The 25,990-nt window shown below is 38.9% G+C and overlaps 2 protein-coding genes across 3 annotated transcripts in view; both read right to left on the bottom strand.

Moving 5' to 3' along the window:
- Window positions 1-21,548, bottom strand: part of MCCC2 (methylcrotonyl-CoA carboxylase subunit 2) — a 424,975-nt gene extending 403,427 nt beyond the window's left edge. For both annotated transcript variants that reach the window (XR_010622657.1, XM_065744320.1), the window contains exons 1-10: window positions 21,414-21,548; window positions 18,731-18,797; window positions 15,276-15,360; window positions 14,923-15,024; window positions 14,221-14,348; window positions 10,553-10,665; window positions 6,961-7,074; window positions 2,876-2,940; window positions 1,770-1,869; window positions 536-631 (exon numbers count right to left, since the gene is read on the bottom strand). Coding sequence is in view for 1 of the 2 variants with exons in the window: in XM_065744320.1 (XP_065600392.1) it covers window positions 536-631; window positions 1,770-1,869; window positions 2,876-2,940; window positions 6,961-7,074; window positions 10,553-10,665; window positions 14,221-14,348; window positions 14,923-15,024; window positions 15,276-15,360; window positions 18,731-18,797; window positions 21,414-21,539 (996 nt within the window). In the remaining variant the exon portion in view is untranslated. The remainder of the gene's footprint in view (window positions 1-535; window positions 632-1,769; window positions 1,870-2,875; window positions 2,941-6,960; window positions 7,075-10,552; window positions 10,666-14,220; window positions 14,349-14,922; window positions 15,025-15,275; window positions 15,361-18,730; window positions 18,798-21,413) is intronic.
- A 2,437-nt stretch (window positions 21,549-23,985) lies between these two features.
- BDP1 (B double prime 1, subunit of RNA polymerase III transcription initiation factor IIIB) overlaps window positions 23,986-25,990 on the bottom strand; it is a 66,461-nt gene continuing 64,456 nt past the window's right edge. The window contains exons 39-40 of the mRNA XM_065744298.1: window positions 25,559-25,760; window positions 23,986-24,869 (exon numbers count right to left, since the gene is read on the bottom strand). Of these exons, the coding sequence (XP_065600370.1) occupies window positions 24,741-24,869; window positions 25,559-25,760 (331 nt within the window). The 3' untranslated portion in view covers window positions 23,986-24,740. The remainder of the gene's footprint in view (window positions 24,870-25,558; window positions 25,761-25,990) is intronic.

Here is a 25,990-nt window from a genome sequence, read left to right as displayed (position 1 = left end):
CAAATCTCTTTCTGATTACTTCAATTTCAAGGGAAATCCAGTACAGAGGCTGTCATCTCTGAAGGTATCCAGGAAAGTAATTGCACTAGATCTGTGTTACAATACAATAATTGCTGTAAGTAGTTTGGAAAGCTCTGAATTATTTGGGGTGCTTACACTCCATAGAACTTCTAAATACCTGCTCTTTATTTTTATTTGGGAAATCTATCAGTTGGCAAGTCTACGGAATGTCTGGCAAGTTCAGTTTCCTAGCTGTCTTTTCAGAGTACTAGCTATATCTATTCTTTGCTCACCTTTCATAAAATTAGGACTTGAAAGCATTGTATTTTCAACATGCAATGGATCTGTCAGACAAGAACATCCAGAAAAAGGTTAAAAAATTCACAAAGATTTAACTATATGCTAAACGCTCCAGATCAGATTTCTGCAAACAAACTACAATGTTACATTCATTTTATTTCCAAGAAAAGTGAGCGCATTCATGTATGGGCATGCAGACATTTCTATTTATATTATTTCTCATTTATATTCTTACCTCTTTGACATCAAAGTTTCTTTTTAGCTGGTCACCAACTATTCCATATATTTCATCAGCAGGAAATAAAGGTTCTTTTGATGGTTCTATAGACACCTATTGAAATTTAAGAAAACAATTTTCACAATTAAGGGCATTATTTGTCCACATTAGGGTTTAAAAACAAAACAAAGTAACACTAGTTAGTTTGAAAGCTGCTCTGAATCCAGTCTTCATCAACCACATCAAAATGTCTGTGGCTTGTCCTCATTTTGCAAAAAGATCAAGTTTCTTAAACAGAAGAATAATGTTTCCTCACTTAACTGAAACAAAAGTGTGGACCTTTGTTTCTGCTCCTGCCTATACCTCTGCATGTGTTTCATATTACAACTTCTCCCATGTCATCAAAAATAATACTGAAAGAGGAAGGAACATGCTGCCCAGCGATGTGGTTGATGCCCCACCCCTGCAGACCTTCATGGTGAGTCTGGATCAGGCCCTGGGCAGCCTGATCAAGCTGTGCATGTCCCTGTTCACTGCAGGGGAGCTGGACTAGATGAGCTTTGTAAGTCCCTTCCAGCTCTAAGGATTCTATGATTCTGAGAGGCCTTATATCCTGTGCCCTATTAGACAGCTATTCTGAAAAACAAATAAACAATGTGTTTACTCCTTCAGCTGCTGAGATTTTATCAATTCATCATCTCACATTTCTTTCCAGTAGGTTAATACAGTACCTCCACTATATGAAATTTGCCCTGTTTTCTAGAACAGATTTTTAAATACATACAATACATTACAAAGACTAAGATACCAAAATGACACGATGCAGCTCCAACCTCCCAGTCCTATAACTCACAAAAGGTGAGTTACGCAAAAGAAGTGTTCTAAGAGATACGTTAGCAGGTATCCTATTTCAAGTCCACGGGAATGAACATGTGGATTTAAAATTAAATTAGGCATGTGACCAGACTGAACTCATCCTAAACTGGAATTCCACAAGCCTGAAATACTGTTGTGGTTATAGTGTGTGTTTCAGTGTCGCATGTAATTGCAGGAATTTTGCTGGGAATAATACAGTAGGAAGGTAACTACAGAACTGAAGTATTACACACAACAGTAAAGACAAGAACCATAGATTCTACTTCCAAAGCACCTAGAGGCAGAAACAAAGAACACACTGTGTGAAATAAGGGAAGAAAACCATTCCTACCTTAAAAAAACATAGTGGTTTTAGAAGAATGCACTATATACTTACATCTACTTTCTTTTGGAGATTTAAACTTTGTACAGTTTTCCTTGCCAGATGAAGTGCATGACTGTCGTCCAGAGCATAATGATCTGTTACACCAGAATGTCTGTATTTAAATACAAGTAAGAATATAAGGACTTTTAAAAAGTCTGTGAAGCAAAATAGGTTGTTTTTAAAACTTACAAAGCTGTGTATTTAAAATAAATATACTACAGCACAGCTCCACATGCTACCTTCTAATATTACGTTCAAAATAAAACTTGTATTTTTGGACCTTTCTTTTAACAGTATATTCATGCTATCAGACAAGACACAAAACATCAAATCCAACAAGCCAAAAATCCAAATGACAATATAAAGAAGGACAAACATTGTTCAAATTGAAAACAATTCTAGATTATGAAGTAAAACATATATTTACAAAAGAATACTATGAACTGCTATTTAAAGTGATTATTCAGTCGACTCAATAAACTGAAGTAAAAATTAAACATTTCTTGTAAGTAATACCTTTTTTTTTTTACTTTCCTTTTTAGAACCAGAAATTGCACAGAAGTCTTCATTCTTATAATCACTGAATGACTTGGGTTGGAAAACACTTTAATGCCCACCCCTTTGCCACGGGTGGGAGGGTGCAGAGCACCCCACCCAACCTGGCCCTGAACACCTCCAGGTTCAGAGCAACTCTGGTTGCTCCAATGCCTTACAATACACCCTTTGAAAAAATGCAGGCTATTTTGACTTCATTTGTAGTCATTTCCAACTGAGGTATACTCTGCAGAAATACACTAACCTTCTCAAAAATTATTACTCTAATAGCATTCAGCATAAAAGACTACAGCAAAGCCCACTATGTTGTGCACAATGCTCCCGTATGATGGGCTCCAAGTACTTTAAAGTCATGAATGATGGAAACAAGATTATACTTAGAATAATATGAAGTAACATACTACTCTAATGGAGTTATTCATCACTATCTGATAATTACACAGAAAGTCATAAACTTTTAAGATTTAAACACAGTTTTAAAATCTGAACAATAATAATTAAAAATATACATATATAAACACTATATAAAGTCTAAAGAATGGAAGAAAAATATTTCTTCAAACCTGCAATGAAGATCTGCCCCACCAAGATCCTCTGCTGACACCTCTTCACCTGTTGCTGCTTTAACCTACAGCAAGGAAAGGAAAATAACACTTGCCTTGCAGTAATATTTATACAGGCCTAGTTAAAGCAATATAATCATATTACTGAAAAAAAACATTTTACAGAGTACTTCTTCAGCTCCTGTCCTTCAAAGCATTTCAAATGTGACAATACAGAATTCTGTCAAAATTACTTAACTGTACTGATTTGGTATCTGCTTGATTTATATATAGTTTCTATTGAGAAAGATTCCCCATTTACTCTGCTCTTTGCTGATGTATCTGTTCTTAGTGTGGACACACCTACACATTACTGAACAATCGTTTTCAAAAAATATTTGGGTTTTTTTAGCAGTTAACAAGGAAGTAATTTAAAATGTAATGCATTTTTTCGAAGAAAAATAATACCTCTGATTACCTTGTTTCTTTACTGTGCAAACTTTTATTCTGTGAATTTTAGTTACTTATTTTAACACTAATCATAAGCCAATTATTATTAGCTTTTATGTTCTAGATCTTCCATTACAAATACAATAAATGAAAAAGTATAATTTTTCTAAAAAGAATGCAATAGGGGCATGAAACTGTTCAGACCAATTATGATGTCTCTGTAAAAATATCTGGAATGCGTGAACTAAATCAAACCTTAGACATACAAAATAATGTAACAGTGAACATATTCCTCCTTAAAATAAAGTATCATTTACAGCATGGTTTAAAAAAAACCAAAACAAAACAAACAAACAAACCCCTTGACACATTTCCACTAATACACATTTCCCTCAAGCTCCTCTGTGCTCCTTTTGGATAGGATTCGTCACAAGCTAGTGAAACCATTATTCATCATCCACACAGAGTATGAAGGCAGCAAAAGACAGAGAAAACTATAATCACTTCCAAACTGGATATCAGTTTGCAAGATTCATGACCACATACAGATGGGTTTTCAGTATCTCCAGGGATGAAGATGCAACCTGTTCCAGTGCACGGCCACCCAACCCTCACAGTACAAATGCCTTTCCACAGCCTCTTGAAATGCTATTTCTCAAAAGATGGCTCCACCATCCTTACCTCCCCCCATCAGGTGCTCATCCACATAGAGGGATTTCTTGAGTATTTGTAGGACTGAAAAGTCTGAGCTCACATACCCTCCACATAACATGGATCAGTCCCTTCACTGAATCCACTTCAGTAAGACCTTGACTTTATAGCACAGGAGAGGCTAGAGCTGGACCAAAGACTCAAAGTGTGTTTTATGAGTGCTGAATAGAAAGGAAGAACTATCACTCCTGACTTGCTAAAAACACTTTCCCAAAGCAGTCCAGGATATTGTCAGTTGCTCTGCATCAAGGGAACAATGTTGGCTTATGTTTAATTCGGTTGTCCACCATGAGACACAGTTTTCTGACACACTTTCCCAACTGGTTAATCCCCAGACTCTTCTGGTACATAGTGTTATTCCCTCCAAGAAAGCACTGAACTTCAAGACGCTGTTGTGAGCCCTTTGTCCAGCTGGTCAGGGTCCCACAGAACACCATGCCCATCTATCTGTCCATCACTCTTCCCAGTTTTATAGTGTTTGCAGACTTGCTGGGTCCACAGAATCACCAAGGTTGGAAAAGACCACCAAGATCATCCAGCCCAACTGTTCACTTACCACCCACAAATACATCTTCCTTACTGCAACGTTTAAATGTTGTTTTTGTTTGTTTTTTTTTTTTTTTACACGCCATCTCACCCAGTCTGTACTTCATCAGTTTGTTAAGGTTGTTCCAGGAGGCAGCATTAAATGCCTGTTTAAAGTCATGATAAACAACATTCACCACCCTGTCTTCGTCCATTGAACCAATTATCTTAGTAAAGAGAGCTACCTAGCTGGTCAGGCCAGGGGAATCTCATCAGACCCCACGGACTTTTCTACATCTAAGCTATTCACGTGTTCCCTACTTTGGTCCTCCTATACAAAGAGGAAGTCTCCTGTTTCAGACTTTTCCACTGGACTAAGGGACCTGGGAATCCTGAACCCAGATCCAACTGGTAAACACTGAGGTAAAGACAGCTCTGAGTATCCCAGCCTCTTCCATGTCTGTTGTCACCAGTTTCATTATCCTATTCAGCTGCAACAGGCTCACACCTTCTCTTGCCCTTCTTTTACTGTTGCTGTACCAACAGAACTAATCTTCTTGCTCTTCATGCCTCCAGCCAGACTGAACTCCAAGTGGGCTATGCCTTTCCAAACCCATCCATCCAAGGCCCATGAAAAAAAGCATGAGTCTTGACTAAATAAGTTCTTGTCTTCATTAACGAGAAATAGAATAACATGTCACAAAGAAATACAGATCAGCCACTTTTGAAGGGAATATATTCCACTTATAAATCTGGGAGATTATTAGCTTTATATTTATTTAATATTGATTAAATAAATCTATATTTCAAAAAAATAGTAATTAATAAAAAAGCCCAGGTTTCAATAAACCAAATACTCCATGGGTCACATATCCAAATCTTTCAAAACACTGTAACAATACAGACAAAAGAAATGTACAATACAACTAAAGACCTTCTACTCTCAAATACAAAAGCATAACATGAGAAGGACAATGAGCAACATTCTTACAAAATTTTAGAACAGCAGTTTCCAAGCTCTTTTTCAGACTGTATCTTCAGACTACATGTTCCACATATGTTTGCCACTCATAGAGAATTCTAAAAACAGTACTTTTAATGAACTTTTATAAAGTTAGTACTGACACTGCAGATACAGCCTCCACATGTTTTCAGTTTTTCAAAGAATTCCCTACTTGAAACCAACGGCAGAAATGCACACAAACTTTATAAAAAAATCACATCTCTGGAAACAGATAATGCTGCTATGTAGAGGAGGTCCTAGCACGAAAATATAAGGAAATTTTGCACTTTTCACTATTTTTCCAGACTTCCCTTCACTGTTGGGAAGGGTATGCAGAAAGAAGCAAACTTTCGCTAAGAAATGAAGGATCAGAAATTTCTGATGGGATGGAGATGCCTATTGGTCAGTACAGCACCTAAGCTACAAAGCAGCACTTCTGGTAAAGATACTGATTCTGTAACTTAAGGGCAGTGCAGAAGAATGTCTCTGTGACATTGCTACTATCGTTATACTCCTCCTCTTAATACCGAGATCTAGCTGCCCATTAAGTCCATACTACCCACCTTACAAAAAAAAAGCCCTATGAAAACTTTATAGACTTTGGACTGTACCTGCAATTTCTTTTTTTTTTTTTTTAAAAAGTATACACATTCAAAGAGTGATTACACCTAGCATCAAGATTCTTCTTTTGTTTCCTTAGGATGTTTTGTTTTAGGCAGGCGAGCAGCAAAGTCAAATCCAATTTTTTTCATATAGGAATGACATTTTGGGAAACACCACATACACACTAACAGCTACAATATCTGCAAGAACATGAAGCAGATGTTTCTAAGGGACTCTGAAGTAATTTTGATGCTTACAGTAAGACAAGTAAAATATTTTCAGGGAGAATATGAAAACCTCTCTCAAACAGGAAAGCTGACAGCTGGTGATATTAAAGTTTGATCTATACGCACAAAGATAAAGATCATTGCCTCTGCAGGTTGCTAAAAAACAAATTAAACGGGAGGATAGTTGTGAAATCTCCTCTGAAAGTACTGAAAAGTTTTCTTCCTTTCTGACTACATAGTCTCCTTACTGACTTGCCTAGCCAAGTCTTCCCTTTGAGGCTTGATTCAGGCTGGCATTTTTCAGCAGCTTGGCCTGACAAAAGTCTCCTGCACTGCTTCACTCTGAAAGTAATGCCTCCTATTTATGTCCATGGAAACTATAATGGATACAAAGAGCACAGTGACACTAGCTGATAGAGCAAATTCTCAGCTGCAAAATTCTATTTTTCAACACTGTCACTACCATTAGCTGATTCGTACAGATGAGCTGATGGAGGCACTCTTCATTCTGTCGTATAATGGCTACATACCCAGCAGTCAGCAGTGCAATTTTAGGAGTTATGTCACCAAAAACATCCTATGCTTACCAGTGGTGGCCCTCCCAAGAATATCGTTCCCTGTTTGCCAACAATAATGCTTTCATCAGCCATTGCAGGTACATATGCTCCTCCTGCTGTACAGGATCCCATCACTACTGCTATCTATTAGGAAAACAAAAAATATGAGTTAATACTTGCTCAACCCTTTCAAAAGCAACAACAAAAACAACAGGGCATCTTTCCAGTTTTCAGCAGTCTTTAACAGTCCACCTTTAGACCTCCTTGGATGAAAATTCATATATAAAGTCCTGTAAGATACATATATGAAATATTTGAAGAGGCTTACATTTTACCACGGAGTCTGTCTTGGCCAATGAACTGTAACAGGGTGAAATGTGGAAACTGCTTCTGGTATTCACACTTAAGTCAGAGAATCAGTTGCTTATCAGTATAATTCCAACACCATTCGCCTTTGAAGACAGCTCTTCACATCTACTAATAAGTGACTTCAGTTCTTTAGTGCATCAGTGTTGACAAACAGATGCCACATTAGATCTGCTCTCTCAAGGTTTGTTGTTTAGCTCATTATTTACTTCAGCATGAATACTATCTGCTTTGCTTTTATGTATAACTTTGAGATTGACCAGTACCCGCCCTCCACCAGTAGTATTCTGACTAAAAAAATCCTGACTTGATTTCATATGTAATGAACACTGCAGCAGCAAACAATCTTGAAAATAAAGTCACTCTTCACTTTCTGAAGTTTTCCTTCAGATGAGTTCCTCCAAAAAAATCAGAACAATTTCAAAACAGCTTATAACACAGAAAGAAAGGAAATGCTCATAATGAAAAGACATTAAGAAAATAATTCTCTAATTATATGCTTTTTTCCATAACCACAAAAAATAAAATTTAAAGCACAAAACAATATAATTTTGTGGTAATCCTGTTTGGATATGTTTCTGAAATGATACCAAGCAGTCTTCTGTCTTAAAATGGTAACTTAAAGTTTGCTATTAACAAAAAACACCACATGGAAATAAAATATCCAAGTCACATTACCCATACCTAATTAAATTTGTTAACTTGTAATCACTAATTCAAATTCCTTAAGCAAACAGCTTTCAGTTTCTTAAACTATATTCAGAGACACATAATTAATTTGCAATTGTACATTTAATAAGTATCTCCTGGTTGATACAACCACAATGTAAACCTCTACAAATGGGAGTAATTTAGGGAAAATTTCATTTGATTTTTTTATCCAGGGTGTGTGTTTTTTCCCTCCTCTCAGGATTTTCTTCTCTCATGCTGAAAAGCATAGGTGCATTTAAAATTTAATTCAGGTCTTAACTCTAATACATTTACTGGTTTATCCACGTACTGCAAAATTAAAATCAACCTGTTAAAAGCACAGCCTCAAATTTTCCAACCAATGTTATTTTCTGACTTCATTCTCAGAACTAACACACTGCAAATTACCTAAAAAAGCAATAAAATTCAATAGTTCATCTCCTTTGTTGTATCCATGCCACATGAGTATGAGAGAGCATAAGTAGCTAATGCGAAGCTAATCACCACATTCTGATTCACAGCTATACAGACATCAGCACAATTTAAAGCTGCAGTAGGAGTATAATAAATTAGTCACAGGTAAAATTGGAGGGAGAAATTAAAAGCAGCACAGGCAACTGGGAAAAAAAATAAGCAAAAAAAAAAAGCAATTACTGTACGATCAAAATTGAGACAGGTTCATGAGTGAATTGATGAAACAGACCTTCAGCCAGTCCACGAGGAGTAACATCTGATAAAAACAATATCCAAACTCCCTTGTCAGAAGAATTAATATGAGTGGAAATCACAGGTACTGCTATTTCCTAATTAATACTACATCCTAATGATGCATCCTCTCAGACAGGGAAGATGTTTCTAGCTATCAGTTAGCACAGAATCAATAGCACATTTACAAAGGTTAATAGTGTTCTCCTGAAATGAAACAAATGATAGAAACAACCCTCAAACAAAACACATTAATTACATATTTTAAATGAAGGAATAACTTCAGTAACAACCTTTTCATCCCCAGCCATATAGAAATACATTAATGAAGTAAAATTTTCACTAGTGTCATTTCAAGAAAATTACTTTTATCCATGTCATACCAAACAGAAATGTAAGTGTATTATTAAAAGGCAAACCTTTCCAACACCTAATTTTGATTAAGGTCACTGTAGGTCTGTAGTGCTACTCTAATGAAGCACTTCAAAGACACACTCAGGAGTTAGTAAATGCATGAATCTTGTTTCAAGATATCCAAAAACAGCAGCATGACTTAAGGGACAGGACTTTCTAGCAAGATCCTACATAACCTCAGTAATTTCAGCCTTACTAATTGGGTTTACATATTCATCTAAAAAACACTATTCCCATACCAGATAATGATAGGAGACTCTAGCAAAAAAAAAGAACACTGAAACTTCCCTTAAAAAAGAATCTTCCAGTACAACAGCCATGTGACTGTCTCCTTTAACAATAGTCAAAGACTTTCTTTGTTCCCTTCATTTCAAAAATATACAACTCAATCTGATAATAGACTTAGGGAAAATAAACAAGGATAATTAGAAGTATGAAGCACTCATATGAGGAACTGCTAAATAAACTCAAATTCTTCAGCCTGCAAAGAGGGTAAATGATATAGCTAAGTAAGCATGGTGAAGAAGCTGGGATCTGGCTGACTAAACAGTAACTTCGTTGAAAGGAACTGGTTTACTTTGCTGCACATCAGGACAGAAAGTTCCTGTGTTTGGAGGTTAACTTCATAGACCACAAACTCCTCTTCTCTCCTAATGGCCTTTCACAGGTGCCAGTTGACAGCTCCCTTGGCAAGCCAAAGACTACTCTGCTGAAGTCCTGCGTCTTCATCCTTCTACTTGTCTTCTTCACTTAACATCTGGATATTATACTCTGCACCTCATTTTCAGTGCAGCCAGTACTTACATCCTCAAAAAGCTTCATGAGTAACAGACCCATTAGAGCACCTCTCCTAGCTGGCCAGCTGCATCAAAAAACTGCCCTTAACACGTTCCTGAAATATCCATGACACAGAACCATTTCTAAATCCAGGAACTGTGACTAAAAGTCACAATGAATCTATCTATCAGTAATACATTAGACAGTGACTTCACTGTCAGAGCAGCTTTATCATACAGAATGTGTATATATAAATATACACATACCACTCTTAGCAAAAGGTATGTCTCATTTACTAGCCATCATCAAAGTAATCCTTGCCCTTACAGAGATGATGCAGAATAATCACCTGTTTCAAAAGATTCCCTGCCACTTCCTCACACAAACCTACTTACTGTACTGTCAAGTTCTCTTTGCTCCCACTCCAACATGGAAGCAGGTAGGTCATGCAATCAACATTAAGGCCAAGAAGGAAGACAGCCTTTTCAAAATGATGACTTTTTGTAGATAGTTAATATGTTTACAGTGCCTCTAATCCCCAGTGTGGGCCATCAGGTCAGCACAATTCTGCTGTCTAAAATAAAGCACTGGTATAAACCTTGAAATCAGACAAAAGCACAGAGTATAAATACTAATTAATGCACTTCAACCTCAAGTCAAAGCAAATTACCTGTGGAATTCCTTGTGAAGACATGATTGCTTGATTATAGAAAATACGACCAAAATGATCTCGATCTGGAAATACGTCTGCTTGCCGAGGTAAATTTGCTCCTCCAGAATCAACTGCAATAAATGAAAATACATAAACACATCTTTGAACAGTGTTTTATATTGAAGTTAGTAGTAAAACATGTGCAGGTCATTTAAAACATCCAGAACATGCTAGTGCTGCTTGTACTGCCATGTATCTAGGTACGTTATGATACCCTTATTTAAAATGCAACATTAGTTAACATCACATACACCACTAACCAACTAGCATCCACTCTCCCTCCCAGTAAGAGAAAGATTCAGACATGCTAAGAGATCCTAATTCCCTACATAAACTTCTAAATTAAACTTAATGCAAAACATTTAAACCTAGAACACTTCCAGCATACATCTTAAAATCTATTTTTCTCTTGTAATTCCATCACAAGTCCCTAAAAAGAAACTACCACTATCTTTGAAATATGTAACACATGTAGTTTCACACATTGATTATACAGACATACTGAAGACCTTTCACTGTCTGCAGAAGCTTCATTTATATATGCTCTTGCCTCAAGATGTGCTTTCCAAATTATAGCTCACTGACTTCAGCTATTGCTCCAACCTAGAAACATAAAAACACATCAAAAGACTAAAGAGTAGAAGATGAGAAAGAAATGCACAGGAAAGCCAAGCATCTCTGACAACTCTGGCTTCCGTCAAGTTCTATTCCTGAGCCACTGTCTGCATGTACATTCTCATGCAGCACAGCTGTAGTCAATAACCTCCTACACTCAGCTTTACTGTGAAAGCAAATTTTTCATTGTTTATTCAGCTTTTGTAGACCCACTCTCCCAAATGCAGCATCAACTCTGGTAACGACACAAACTCCCAACTGGTCATTACTGTCAGTGTAGTGCAGTAGGCCATCCCTGAAAATAAAAGAAAATGCCCAAACCAGTGACTGACTCTCAGTGACACACAACACCAAGTGCCCACATCAGGCAATTAACATCTACACGGGGACCACTGAGGGAAACAGAAAATCAAATGACGTGGAAATTACATGTTCAAAGTGCTGGCTGAATATAGAGTGCTCCTTCTTGATATCACAAATGAAATGAAATGACACAAACCCAGGTACAAAAACCGAGGTCACTCAAATCTGCTGAGTTCCTTGACAAGCAGTAGGTATACAATGACTATACAACTCAAAGTTGGAATACAAAAACTGATTTCATGGAATCATAGAATGGTTTGGGTTGGAAGGGACCTTTAAGAGCATCTAGTTTCCAACCTCCTACAAGGAGTTGTGACTAAAGTGCACGACTTGGCAATTGGTCTTAGTGAAGCCCATATAATTGGCCTCGGCCCAGTTATCCAGATCCTTCTGCAGGACCTTCCTACCCTCACACAGGCATACACTTCCTCTCAGCTTGGTGTCACATGCAAGCTTGCTAAGGGTGCACTCAATCCCACTGTCCATGTTGCCTACAAAAATCTTAAATAACACCAGTCCCAGTGTTGATCCCTGAGGAATGCCACTCGGCTTGGACACTGAGCTGCTGACCACAACTCTTAGTGCAACCATCCAGTTAATTCCTTTGTCCACTGAGTGGTCCATTCCTCAAATCCATTTTTCTCCAGTTTGGGAATGAGAATGCCATGAAGGACAGTGTCAAATGCTTTGCACAAGTCCAGGTAGACAATGTCAGTTGCTCTTCCTTTATCCACCAATACTATCATAAAAGGCCATCACGTCTGTCAGGCATGACCTGCCCTTGGTGAAGCCATGTTGGTCACCACCAGTCACCTCATCTCTATTTTCCATGTGCCTTAGTAGTGGCTTCAGGAGAATTTGCACAGACGTGAGACTAACTAGCCTGCAGTTTCCTGAATCACCTCTTTTCCCCTTCTTAATAATGGGGGCTACATTTCCCCTTTTGCAATCAGAAGGAAGTTTACCACACTTTCACATTTCAAATATGATGGTTAGCAGCTCAGCAACTTCATCTGCCAGCTCCCTCACAACCCATGCATGGATCCCATCGGGCCCCACGGACTTGTGAACCTTCAGGTACTTCAGGTGGTCTCAAACATCACCTCCACTTACAACAGGCAGATCTTCTTTCTCAGTTCTTACCTTTGCTTTCTGCAGCTTGGGTGGTGTGGCTAGAGCCCTTGCTGACAAGCAAAGAAATCAATGAGTACCTCAGCCCCACTTTCCTCCAGGGCATTATTCCATGTCACCCTGCCTGGCAGTTCCCTGGAAAAGTCTGCTCCCCTGACATCTAGAGTACCATGCTTGATGCATACCCTCTCTGACGCCCTAAAGACCTTGAACTCCACTACTTCACAGTCACTACAGTTAAGGCTGCCCATGAGCTTCGTGTTACTCACTAGCCCCCCCTGTTGGTGAGGACAAGGTCCAGCAGAGCACCTTCTCTCATGGTGCTCCTGTTATCACACAGAAGAAGAAAGGTGACAGGTGCTTCTTGTTATCACTCAGAAGAATAAATTACCATCAACACATTCCAGGAATCCACCTCTACAATTTCTGGTGAACTGGTGAACAGATACCTGTTTCCAATACATTTTTCAAAGGCAAACCTATGTCCCATAGTTCCTTATTCCATGAGACCTTAAAATACCAGCATGACAGTTTTATTCACTGACATGTTCACTAAAAGGTAACAGCTGTCTGGACATGCAGAATTTTCTAGTAAGTCAGACTGAAAAAGAAAACACAGTTGTTTTGCAAACAGGCTAAATTTCTTACGGCTTTCATGACTGACACACACTAAAAGTAATCACAGCCCTCTTTACTTTAGAACACCTTCCACTGCAGTACAACACTACAAACCCTCCATCCACAACGTCCCCCTGTCTGTTCCACCAATATTTTCAGGTTCATATTTATCCTATTACTGACGGGTTGTTACTGGTCAGGCCCTACTTATCTTTATGCTGACTATCTTGTTAAGTGTCCTAATTGGTAAACCAATTAATGCCTTTGAGCTGCTATGCCAAGCAGAACAGAGGACTAAACCATCCTGGCTTTTTTTAATGGGGACAATACAAAAATGATTATTCTGTACTTTAATGCTGTCTCATACACAGAAAACCAACCAGTATACACACTCTGTGAGACTTCTCACAGTAAAACTTAGCTGAAGCTAGTTACTGGATTAAAAAGTTATTAGACTAGGATTTGAGAATGAAAAAGCAGTCAGCATTACACAAAATTCATACAAATAGTATTTCTATAAAGCCAGGCTAAGAAAATACTTCTGAGGACACTCAGACAAAACTACAGGACTGACAGCTCATGCATGAAAGGAAAGGAAAATGAATAAAACTTAAGTAACAAGACCGGCATGATTACACCTGTATTTTGTGAAATCAGCTCTATAGCAGTGCAGAAAAAAATGTTGAGAAGCTAGAACAGCAAATTTTGCTGCTAATGTACAGAAGTAACATGGCATTATGAAAATGCATCTGGATATATGTAACTGAAATACATACCTGGTTAGTCAGATCAGGGGACTCATCATTCTCAGTAATACTTTTTAAAAGAAGCAGTGTTTTCCTAGAGATTATAAGATATCCTTGACAAGGGTCACTTGCTGTTTCTGCAGTGTGACTTACCCAAATATATGCAAGGCAGATGGTTTTGCATTGCAATTTCTTGAGCACGTAAGTGTTTTTTAACAGTGATGGGATAATAGGTACCACCTTTGACAGTTGCATCATTAGCAACAATCAAACATTCCACCCTAAAAATAAAACAAGTATATGAGAGATTAATGTATTTCTAGTAAATAGAAACATTTGTTGCTTAAGAACTGCAATGTGACCAAGACATGTGAAACCTCTGGGATGCACAAGAGAGCAGCCCTCCTCACCTGCATTCCTTTCCAGCGCACTTGGTAACAGCAGTCTCAGCACTATGATATTCTGCTTCACAGTTCCTTAATTCCCCAGAGTAATGCTGTCTAAGTTCATATGTATTTTTAACATCAGAAGTACTTTTAGTGAACAAAACTAATTCTCAATCTAGAATACAGTCCTATCTTTTGCAAACTGCTTTACAGATACACTAATCTCTTTATTTCACCAGACAATAGAAAGTTGATGTGTGTCAGACTTTAACGGGCAAAACACTAACTAAAAAAACAAAAATCGCTTCCTTTTAGGTGAGACTGAATGCATTAAGAAGTTGACTTTGATGTTTTTTGGATGTCTGAAATGTCACTAAGAAAAGCTAGTAGCTTAATACTGCAAACTAAATAAAGCTATACCTTCCTCCTTTTCTTATCACCAAAAATGTAGATCATTTGTATCTCTCACCCAGATATTCGTCCAATGCCTGTGATAATACCTCCTGCTGGAACCTCTTCATTACCATACAACTGGTAGCCTGCAAACTGCGAGAACTCCAAGAACGGAGACCTAATAATGACAAATATCATAAGATTCTGAAGACAAATCAGTCTAATGATTCAGTCACCAATGAATCTTACTTGTAAGATTCAATTTTTTAAGATGTGGTTAAAAAAAAACCAAGACCAACAGAAGAGCATTTCAAAGGACACATCTGTAAAACTCCAAATGGTGGTAAAAACTAACAAGAAAACAAAGCTCCTAGAATTATTACCTATGAAAGAGAATTTGATGTCTTTTTAAGAAGAGAAAATACTTACCCTGGATCAATAAGTCTATCAATTCTCTCTCTGGGTAACAACTTTCCTCTTGACGTGTGAAGCTTACGAGCTTTTTCTCCACCTCCTATGATACAAGAGTCATTTTTTAGGCTTACTGTGAACACAGACAGATAAATTACCAGTTATATTAAAATTTAGAATGGAAGCAATAAAGAGATAGAAGATATCAATACAAATGCTTGCCTTTCAGAACTTATTCTTCCTCCTCTTTTTTAGAGATACTCTTGAGGGAAAGATACTAATAAACACAGCTGACTGAAGCTTTCCCTCACTATGTGGACATGAACAGAATGAAATCACAAATTCACAGATACAAGCACAGCAGAAAGCAAAATACTTTTTTTTCCAAACTAGTTCAAAATAGCTATGCCTAATCCAATCTTGAAAGACTAAGTACAATGAGGATTTACCTCCTCAGGTTACTCCAAAACTGTAAGCAGCAGATCTCAGAAACATAGCATTTAATATTGAAGTTCACTTATCTTTGCATCATTTCAACCTTTTACTTGAGGCAAACCTAAATCATATCTTTTGCTGTCCAAGGCTTTGTTTCATTCAATGCTTGAGAAATATCAGTCTCACATCAGTTGACGCATCTCAGCCTCTTTATAGCAACAGCTTATCCAAACCGTGTATTTAGGTAGATAAAACACTGATCTACCTTGTAAATCTAAAATTGTCTCCCTCTGTCCAAAATAAAGAAGGTACTTTCTGCTAACATTTCTCCTGAAACTTCTACATCTGTCAGCTAAGTGCTGCTCCAACAGACCTGTTAAGCCTATCTGACAAGCCTTCTGTGTTTCTTCCTTCCTTAACCACTATGACGCTGAGGTTTAACCTGGCAGTTGGCTAAGTACCACACAGTCGTTCACTCAGTCCCCCATCCCAGGGGATGGAAGAGTGAACTGGGGGAAAAAAAAGTTGAACTTATGTGAGATAAAAGTTCAGATAAAACTATTCCTAAGATAGAGAAAAGGAAAAGGATAATAGCTACGACTATATATATCTATGAACGTACATAATGAGTGGCTCACAAACAATTGCTCATCACTTCCTGAGTGATGCCCAGCTCACCTCCCAAGCAGTGGAAGAGAAAAAAAATCAATTCCCACCCCCTTCAAAACTCCTTCTGCCCAATGTCATGTGGCATGGAATATCCCTTTATCTAGTTAAAGTCAGCTGTCCTAATTCTGTTCCCTCCCAGCTCCTTGGGCTGTGAACAGACTTGGCTCTGTACAACACTGTTTAGCAGCAACTATAAACATTAGTGTGCTATCAACGTTTTTCTCCCAGAACCAAAACACAGAATCACAGCAGCCACTCTAAAGAAAATAGTTCCATCCCACCTGAAACTAAGACATAATTTCCCAAACAGCAGGCAGGCCAGAACGCCCGCAGACTTATTTCTGATTCTGTATGTTCACTAGGTGTGTGTACCCAGCCTAAACCTAAATCCTGCACATTCTTTCTGCACAAGTCCCTTAAGATAAAACATTTCCTATCTACTCAAAAACCTAATACTTTCACTCAAATTCTCAATATACCACAGCATGACTACTACAGCAAATTATCTGACCTTGGCAGATACCATCTTGCCTTTCCCATTTACTGTTGGAGTGCTGCTGCAAGAGTCATTTTCCATCCTGTGATTTCTGTCATCATAGCGCACCTCCCCTCTTCACACACTAACCATAAATGCTTGCCCTGCAGGACTCAGAGTCTTTCTATTAGTTTCCCTTCCAGGACTGACAAGTTCAATCAACGTTACAGTAACGTCCATCCTGAAGCAGCCTCCCTAATGATGGAATGAACTAGGGAACATTTAATTTGGCAGCTCCTCTTCAACAGCTCCACTGCAGTGATGCCTATTAGTTTTCACTGTGACTACAGATGGGCTACGACTGCTGCTTTTTAAAGAGACCATGAGTACCTTAGTTGCCTCTTCTCCTTGTCACCAGAAATCAACGTCTTGTTACTTATTATATCCTGCAAACTCTTTGGGACAGGGATCCTCTTCCTGTTGCTTGGGATTACAAGATAGACCATATTGGTTTACAAAAGACCTACTCAACAGAGCAATAAGAAATGAAACATGCAAGACAAAGATGTCTATTAAGAGCTCATTCTGAAAGACAGCTTTCAGAAAGAGTTTGCAGCTATCCCTCAAAACTCTTCAGTGTGTGTATCCAATTCTTCTCATATACCTATATGACAGGTCAAGCAATCATTCTCAAGATAGATATTTTAACATCCTGGCAGAGTATCCTTCTGGCTTTTGTCTTGCTATCATATGAAAAAGCCAGAACAGGAAAGGTGAGGCAGTAAAGAAGCTCGTGATCGTTAACTTGTAAGCCACACAAAGAACTACTGAACAATCTCTACACCCATAAAGATGGGGAATCTGCAGGATTCAGCACATCATGATGAAATCCTAATTTCCTTACACAGCAAGTGAGAAAAAACACAAAGCTCATGATTTTAAACGTGCTCTTCTGAAACAACAAAATAGATTGCACCGAATAAGAAACGGTATACTATCATGATGCACTCTACAAGGGGAGAATAAAGCTGCGTCCTTGAAACATTTATAAACTTTTAAAATGTTCTTGTCTTCAGTCAATTGGAATGAATCCAGGTAGTCTAATCAGTTAATTCACTGAAACAGAGATATTTCCATCTTCTAAACCAGTACAGATTTGCTTCTGTTTACCAGCAAAACAACAGAAGGGGTCTTCCTAAAGTCCATTTACAAGTAAAGAGACTAACAGGCAACTTGAACAAAGGCACATTTGCCACACCAAGCTGTTATAAAAGCAGGAAGTAGAATGACGCAAAGAAGCAGGTAAAGAGGAAAGCACAACAGTAAAAGCCTTTTGTTAATAGTCTTATCTGGGTTTAATATACTCCCATTAAATTTATTAAAGAAACATACTTGCTATTGATATGCTGAAGTTCCAGCTGATAAAAAATTAAATACCTAATTTTCACTATCTACTTTGCTTACTTGCTACCTCTCTTGGAATGAAATTAATCTTTTGTTTGATACCATCAGCCTTGCTTTGATTTATTTCATTTTTTTCCAGAAATTTATGGATTTGCAGCATTAGGACAGACCTAATCCATCTGACAAACAAATGCATTAATTAAATACTGTGATAAACTCGTACTTTTTTCATATTTAAACCAAGTTACTTAAAAAATCAACTCAACTTTCAACCAAGCTAACTTGGATATAAACTCTAAGGTTTTCAGCTGATGAAAGTAGATTTAAACACAAACTTCTGTACAACTACCACAGTCCACCTCAGGATACTATATCTGAACATCAATAAATACACAACAAAGGGGAAAAAATCATTAAAAAAAAAGAAAGAAAAGGCACTCTGTTTGAGGAATAGTTTAAGTAAGTACTCTATCTGGACTAGCATACTTACCTAATCTGATTTTTTCTGCTTGTTCCTGGAGTTTAGTTACCAGTGCTTTCATTCGTTCATAATTTTCCTACATGGGGAAACAAACATTTCAAGTTTAACCAAAAGTGATAGGATGAAATCTTAATAAAGAAACACAGAAAACGGTACATAGCACTTCTTTATTCCCAAAATTTCAATTTACTGTATTAAATCCTTGCTCTGTATTGCCTTTACCTGCATGTGTGCTTCCTTACGTCATCCCAAAGCTTTTAATAAATAAGCTTCACAAAAACTCTAAATATGTTTTAATTGTGAAAACCCAGCTCTCAACTTAATGAACCGGTACCCAAATGAGTCATTACAGTGTTGAAACGATATTTTTCAGGTTCTGTTGACTTACTGTTATGCAGTTGTTTGCCTTCTACAAATGTAATTTTGTAAAAGAAATCATGAGTATTCAAATGAAGTGCTGCTGTACCCCTTGTACCAGAGGATGAACAACCTACAATTAATAAACTTGGTAAAAACTTCTGTATTCTCACTATTTAAGCAGAACACAAATATACACCAAAGCTTTTCAAAACAGGAAAGTGTGACCTTCTTGCTAATATACCTCTTAGAACAACAAAGACTCTTTAGCTTTGGGTATGACTTACCCAGTAGTCACCTCACCACTGTTGTCATTACAGTTGTTTTTACCACTTTCTTGGAATTAAAAGGTATCAGTCAACCTTAACTTGGCTTTTCAGCTATGTTAAGAGCTACTTAACTTCTTTGAAAACTACAACTGCAAGATAGCATAAAGATGTATTAACAGCAGCATAAGAAAATTCACACTGTCTTGCCTAATTCTCATTTAGAAGACACTGAAGAATAATATGAGAGGAAAAAAAAAAACAAAAAAAAACCCAGCCTGGAGACTTTATATTTTCCAAGGTGAATTAGGGTTACCCTAGGAAGTAGCAAGTGCTGTAGTTCAGTTTGTTTGCCTGTAAATCACAGGAAGGCACCACAACGTGAAGGGCAAATAGAAAGAAAACACATGCACTTTGCTTCAAAGTGGTTAAGCTGCACAGAAGGTCCTTATAATGGAAGCACTTCTCAGCCCTTAGCCCTAGGAATTCCACCAGCTGGCACATGCGGGCTGACTGGTATGATCAACACTCAGATATCCTCCACCAGAAGGACACGCTGCAGCAGCAGGTCCACCAGTGTCACTCGTGGGCTCCTCTCAGAGCGTGAACAGCATGGTGCAAAGAGCAGACCTCCGCATGTTTGTTACTACGCAGCTGTTCTTTTCCTCCTCAGCTGTGGAATGACTCAGGATTGGCCTACTGGTGCTTCAGTGACTGCACCCAGGGAAAAAAGAACAAGTCACCCACATTTGTTTGGCTGCACCACCCCTGTGATGGACTTAATGGACAGTGACTGTGGCCACACAGTCACATACCAATGAAGAAAACAAACCTGACCTCATCCCTCAAAAGATCACTTCAAGTTACTCTCCTCAAAAGTCTATACTTGCAAAAATCTGTCACAGCACTCCATGTTACTGTATGCCCAAGCATTTGGCTCACCTAGCTGGCTCACAGCACACAATGTCCCTGTTTCCCTTTGTTCAGTTATTGTGTTCCCAAGCACGCTCAGTTTCTTCACACGCTTACTGGGATTAAATATTCTCCTTTACCATAAGAAAAAATGCAGCTAAAAATGGCAGAGGGAGTTAAAATGGGCACAGCAACCACAGTCCTGCTTATCTAGTTCTGGAATAACAACACTGTAGCTATTCTATCACCTCTCCTGCAAGAAAATTCATGAAAGGATTTCTTATGCCATAAATAAATATAGTGTGTTCCAATATCTGAGTTAAATTCAGCTAATTTCTAACCTTTCATGTCTTTAACCACAATGTGGCACCACTGCACGTTACAAAGGAAAGGTGAGGATGCGTACAGGCTTTGGATACATGGCTCCCCACAGGACTAAACCTATTAGTTCTGCTGCATCTTTGAGGGCTTCTCATTAATTACTGCCAGAAACTCAAGTGGACACTTTTCCTGGAAACCTACCCTGCACCAGCAGTGTCTCTCAAATTCTGCTCTTGGTGTGAGGGCTCTTAGGAACTCACAAGCAGAATCAAGAAGCAAAACTTAGTGTGACCCTACAGCTGGTACTTGAGTGAACAGTCACTACCTAAACAATGCAGCTGTAAGAGCTAATACTTGAGTCTTTACACAGATTCTCCTCCGCTTTCCACAACTGAGAGCAACTCGCAGCTCAATTACATTTTACTCCAGTCTGGCTCAACACACAGCGTACACGAAGGCTGAGCTCACAGCCAAAGGGCAAACGGCAGCAGCTGCAGGCGAGACCTTCCCCACATCCTGCTGAGCTCTCTCACGTTTGCGACATTATTCTCAGCATGAGAATTGTTTAACAGATTGTTAAACACCACACAGCGTTTGTAATGCACCGTGTGCATTCAGCGTTCACCTTCCACGTGAAGATGCTAAAAGGCGCCACTAAAATGAGACAACCCACAACAAATCCAGAAGCCGTGCTAAGAAAAAACCCCACCCGCACCTGCTGCCCTCCCTCCCCCAGGGATAACGCCTTCTGCCGGCACCCCGCAATCCGGACAGGCACTCGCGCTAAGGCCCGCCGGGCGGAGGGAACCGGGCCCGGCCTGCCCAGCCTACCCTACCTGGTAGAGCGGGGAGCCCGCGTCAGGCCGCGAGCCCAGCACCGCCGCCTGGCTGCAGCAAGCGCGGGCCGGCCGGGCGGCGGCGGCGGCGGCACGGCGCAGGACGCGGCAGCGGCCCAGCAGCATGGCGGCCCAGCCCTGCCGGCCGCCCCGCCCCGCCGCCACTCCTCCCGCCGCAGCCAATGGGCGCAAGGCCCGCCCGGCCTCGGCTGCACCCGCGGGGGAAAGACGGAGCTCTTCCGGAGCGGGCTGCTCCGCAAACTTTCGCGCGTGAAGCGGGGAAGAGCTGAGCTTCACTGGCTTTATTATTATTTTCTTAAAACTGCACCCGAAACGAAGCCGACGGGTGTATTTAGAGCGTGTGATAGACAGGCATAGGTAATATAAAATAATTTATTTACATCATTTACATAACAGAATGACAACTTTCTTTGAAACAGAAAGCATATACGCGATGCTACAGGCGCCTTCAAGCAAAATCCTCGCCCCCGCTGCTGTAGAAATGCTGGGTCACTCAGCGCTGAGGTCCCGCAGCTCTTTCATCACCATGTCCTTCACCATCGCAGCTACCGGGGCGTTGGACTAGACGAGTCCTGGAGGTCTCTTGCAACCCCTACAGTTCTGTGATAACAGCACACTCCACCACCTCCACTCATCTCTAAACTTATTCTTTGAAACAAAGTGCAAATGGTTTACAGAAGGGAAAAGAAAAAAAAAATAACAACATTGCCTCGGCAACAAGATAGGTAAGGCACCTGAACTCTTAGTAATAATTATATTTTATCCTGTAATACAAATGCAAGCCAAACTGTCTGCAATGAAATCATAACAGTTATCACCTCAAAATACTTATGGCAACTATCTCATAGCCAAATCCCCAGAAATGTAATTTTAGGCTATGTCAGTGCAAAAGGGATTGAAACATGCCACACGTGCGTACATGAAATATCTGCAAGATACACACTGAGCTTAATGTACACTCTAATCTATTTCATAATGTTTACAGATAAGACAATACACAAACATTTCAAGTAAAATGTGCTGTGCAGACCAAAAGATCTGAGATTTCCAAACAGAAACGGGTGGTGGTGGATTATCTGTGTATAGGGCTTTCACTTGTTTTGTCTTTCTTTTGACAGTATTCTCTCCAGTAAGCCATGCTGGGATCACCAGCCTTTCCAACACCTCAAGAAGACACTGCCCCCAGCACCATTCAGTTGACAGAGGTCTCCTAATACAGCAATTTCCAATAGCAGTAGTTCTAATGTGTATTTTTCCTTATTGACAAAGTTTTAAATGTTCCTTCATAAGCACCACCAAACATTCTCAAACTTGGAGTATTTCAAATTTCAGTAGTAAAATTACATGACAACATTTGCAAGCAAATTATTACACAGCCCCAAACTGAAGACAGGTTTCTGCAGAGCATAATAGATTTCAGACTTCTTTTATGACGAGTACCTTAGCAAAAGGTAGTTGGTACTTGGTAGTTGGGTAGGGATGGTGATAGGAGGATGGTTGGACTAGATGATCTTGTAGGTCCTTTCCAACCTAATGAACCTATGAACCTATGAAAAATACTTGCTGTTATTAAGCACCAGGAGAAAAAGTTGGGACTACTTACAATGCCCCTTTTGTGTAATAAAGCTTGAGAATTACTTAACCTTTCAGTGGCCACCTGAAAGAACTCTAAATAATGTTTATTTTTCAACAAGACGATTTTCCAAGAAAATAACTAAGCTAGAATTCAAGCTGCACCAGAATTTTACAGTGAGTTTCAGTACAAGTAAACCTGGAACATGATGAAAATGGTTCAAATACAACTGCTTCCAAGTAGCAAATCCTTAAAGTAACCTCACTGTTGCTTAAATTCAGCTGTTTCTGCTGCTTCGAACAAGTGAAACAAAGGACTTCACTACAGACATGTAGAAACTTCTCTACTACATGTAGAAACAAGAAGAAACTGCATCTAATCCTCTGTTCTCAAATATAGATGTCCTTGTTCCAGCTGAAACAATGTTGATTCCACAGCTACAGTTCTTGCTGAGACCTGTGCAATGCCAGGGCTCAGTGGGGAAGAGCCACCCAACACAGGACAGAGGCAGGACAGCTGTCCAGAATTAAGCAAGGGGTTCACTCCACACCACTTGATATCATGCAGGAGGATGTAATTATGTTGGGAGGGGATGCTGCTTGCGGTTGTGTGGGAATCAGCTGGCAGTTAGCAAGACCTTGTGCTGACAGCAGGGCATCAGTTGGCAGGCAGTTGTTTAGTTAGCTGGGTGTTGCTTAATAAGTGCTAAGTAGTTGCACTGTGGAAATATTTGTATATACTGTTATGGTACGTTGTCTTCATTTTTCTTTTCTGTCTTAGTAAATTGAACCCATGACTTCTCTGTTTGCAGTTCTCTCCCTCATCTGACTTTGTGTGGTGCTTCACTGCCAGCTGGGTTAAACCACAACAAAAGGAAACCAGCATTTCTACTGAGAAACATTGACCTCTCCCTCTCATTCCAATAGGACAGTTTCAAAGATTATTACTGTTTAAATGAATTTTAACAGGTTTTTCCTCTATACATTTTAAATGCTAAGCTAAAGCCACTTGGTTTTTCAGGCTAAGGTCTTTCAACTTACGTAAGACTTCTTAAATATAAAAAATACGTAATTTGGAGATGCTAATAAAATACCTGCACTGCTGAACAGAACTATGCATTTATTATGGTACTTTCAGAATTTGCACTGGCAGGGAGGTTGGACTCGATGATCTCTAGAGGTCCCTTCCAACCACTACAATTCTGTGATTCTGTGATCTACAGAGATCACACTGTAAATAAAGGGTTCATTTCTCCTTCTAACATACTAATCATAGAATCATAGGGGTTGGAAGGGACCTCAAGAGATCGTTGAGTCCAACCCCCAATACAGCACACTTCACAAAAAGAAGTAAAGAACTTGTATAATCAGTACCACAGTCCTTAGCATTAAATTCAAAGGAATAGCTTGTCACAAGAGTGTTTTTTTTTGCATTGCACTTTTCCGGAAGACAATCATGCACCCATTATCAAAATCCAAACAAGTGAAAGTTAATCCTGTAGTCACTGTTCTGGTCCAATGATACCAACATAGTGGTTTAGGTTATGTCAACCTTATGAAAACATCCAGGTCACTTCAGAAGAAAGTGATTCCATCTTTATGGAAGTTACTAACAGTAACTGATGCTAAATTTGTCATAATTAAAACAAGTCACTACTAACAAGTTTTCCTAAAAATATAATAGCTTTTAATTTAGTTGTACTAAGATCTGATAATTTTTATTACGAAAACATGCTACTCTGGGTCATCTACTTCCATAAAGATGTCACTGAAAAAATACTCAGAGATTTTGGTTGGCTCTTCTTCCTTTTCTTGATCTTCAGCACAATGGGGAGGCTTCTCAGATGGTTCACTATTTGGAACCTAAGAGAAAAAGAAAAGGCTACTCTTAACACAATGTGCATGCACACATGTACAAGTGCACACAGATGCTTGTGCTGCCAATTCGGATAGAAAGATCACATTAAAAACCTAGGAATTATTGGAGAAAGGAAAACAAGTAGATTCCCCTCTCATCCTCTGCTGACACCAAGAATATTTCTGCAGCAAAAGCTGATAAGATTTTGAGATGGACTGTGTACTGGGCAGCAGTAATTCCCATTAGACTAATTTCACATATTTGCTGTGGGTGCCAGTTTAAACAGAGAATTATTGCTACAAGGCAATTCAAAGTCATAAGGGATTCACAGGATAACCATCTAGTATTTACACACATGAATACAGTTACCAGCAGAAACCCTCACAGCTTCACCCAAGTCTTGAAGGAATGTACAAACCTTGTGCAACTTCTGCAATAGTAACAAAGTAAAAAAATTCATAAAAAAAAATAGGGCCACAACTCTTACTGAAATTAAAATGTTCAAATATATGCTCACAGAGAAATCAACACAGTTCCCTTTTAAGTTTCCTAAAAATGCACAACTTAGCATCCATTCCCTGCAGCAGATAAAACTCACAAAAGTAGAACAGTGTGCCCCCTACTCATTCTTGAACCAACTAATTCAATGTTTCTCACATCTCAAAAATGTAAAGTCATTCAGAAGCAAACATACCGTAACTACAGCATCAGCAGTTATGCTGTCATACTCCACAAATGATGATGTGCTTCTAGAGGGAAAGGAACAAGATTCTCTATCATCCATATTGGATGGAGCTGTTTTTTTCAGGTTTTGCTTTGCGGTCCCAATCTCCTCTGGGTTTGTGATCTTTCCTCCCTTCCTTTGCACTTCTTCTGATGATTCAGATCTTTTTTTTCTGAAAATCAAAGATAAAGATCCCAGTTGCTTTCATCCATTCCTGCTCAGAATAAATAGACAGTGCAATAGAATCGATCCATAAAAGCAAGACATGAATAGTACTACAGGAATCCAGCTCATGATATAGCAAGCACACTCCTCAGATACACTTGAAAACTCTTAAGGAAAAAAAACAAGAAGGTATCCCAAGAAGGACTTCTGTATTACTGATTATTCTGGCACGAGGAG

Source organism: Cyrtonyx montezumae, unplaced genomic scaffold (genome assembly GCF_038088225.1).
Source record: "Cyrtonyx montezumae isolate F1298 unplaced genomic scaffold, pur_monq_1.0 scaffold_30, whole genome shotgun sequence".
Lineage (NCBI taxonomy): Eukaryota > Metazoa > Chordata > Aves > Galliformes > Odontophoridae > Cyrtonyx > Cyrtonyx montezumae.
The sequence above is the reverse complement of the archived record's forward strand: the minus strand, read 5'-3'. Positions and strand labels throughout refer to the sequence as shown.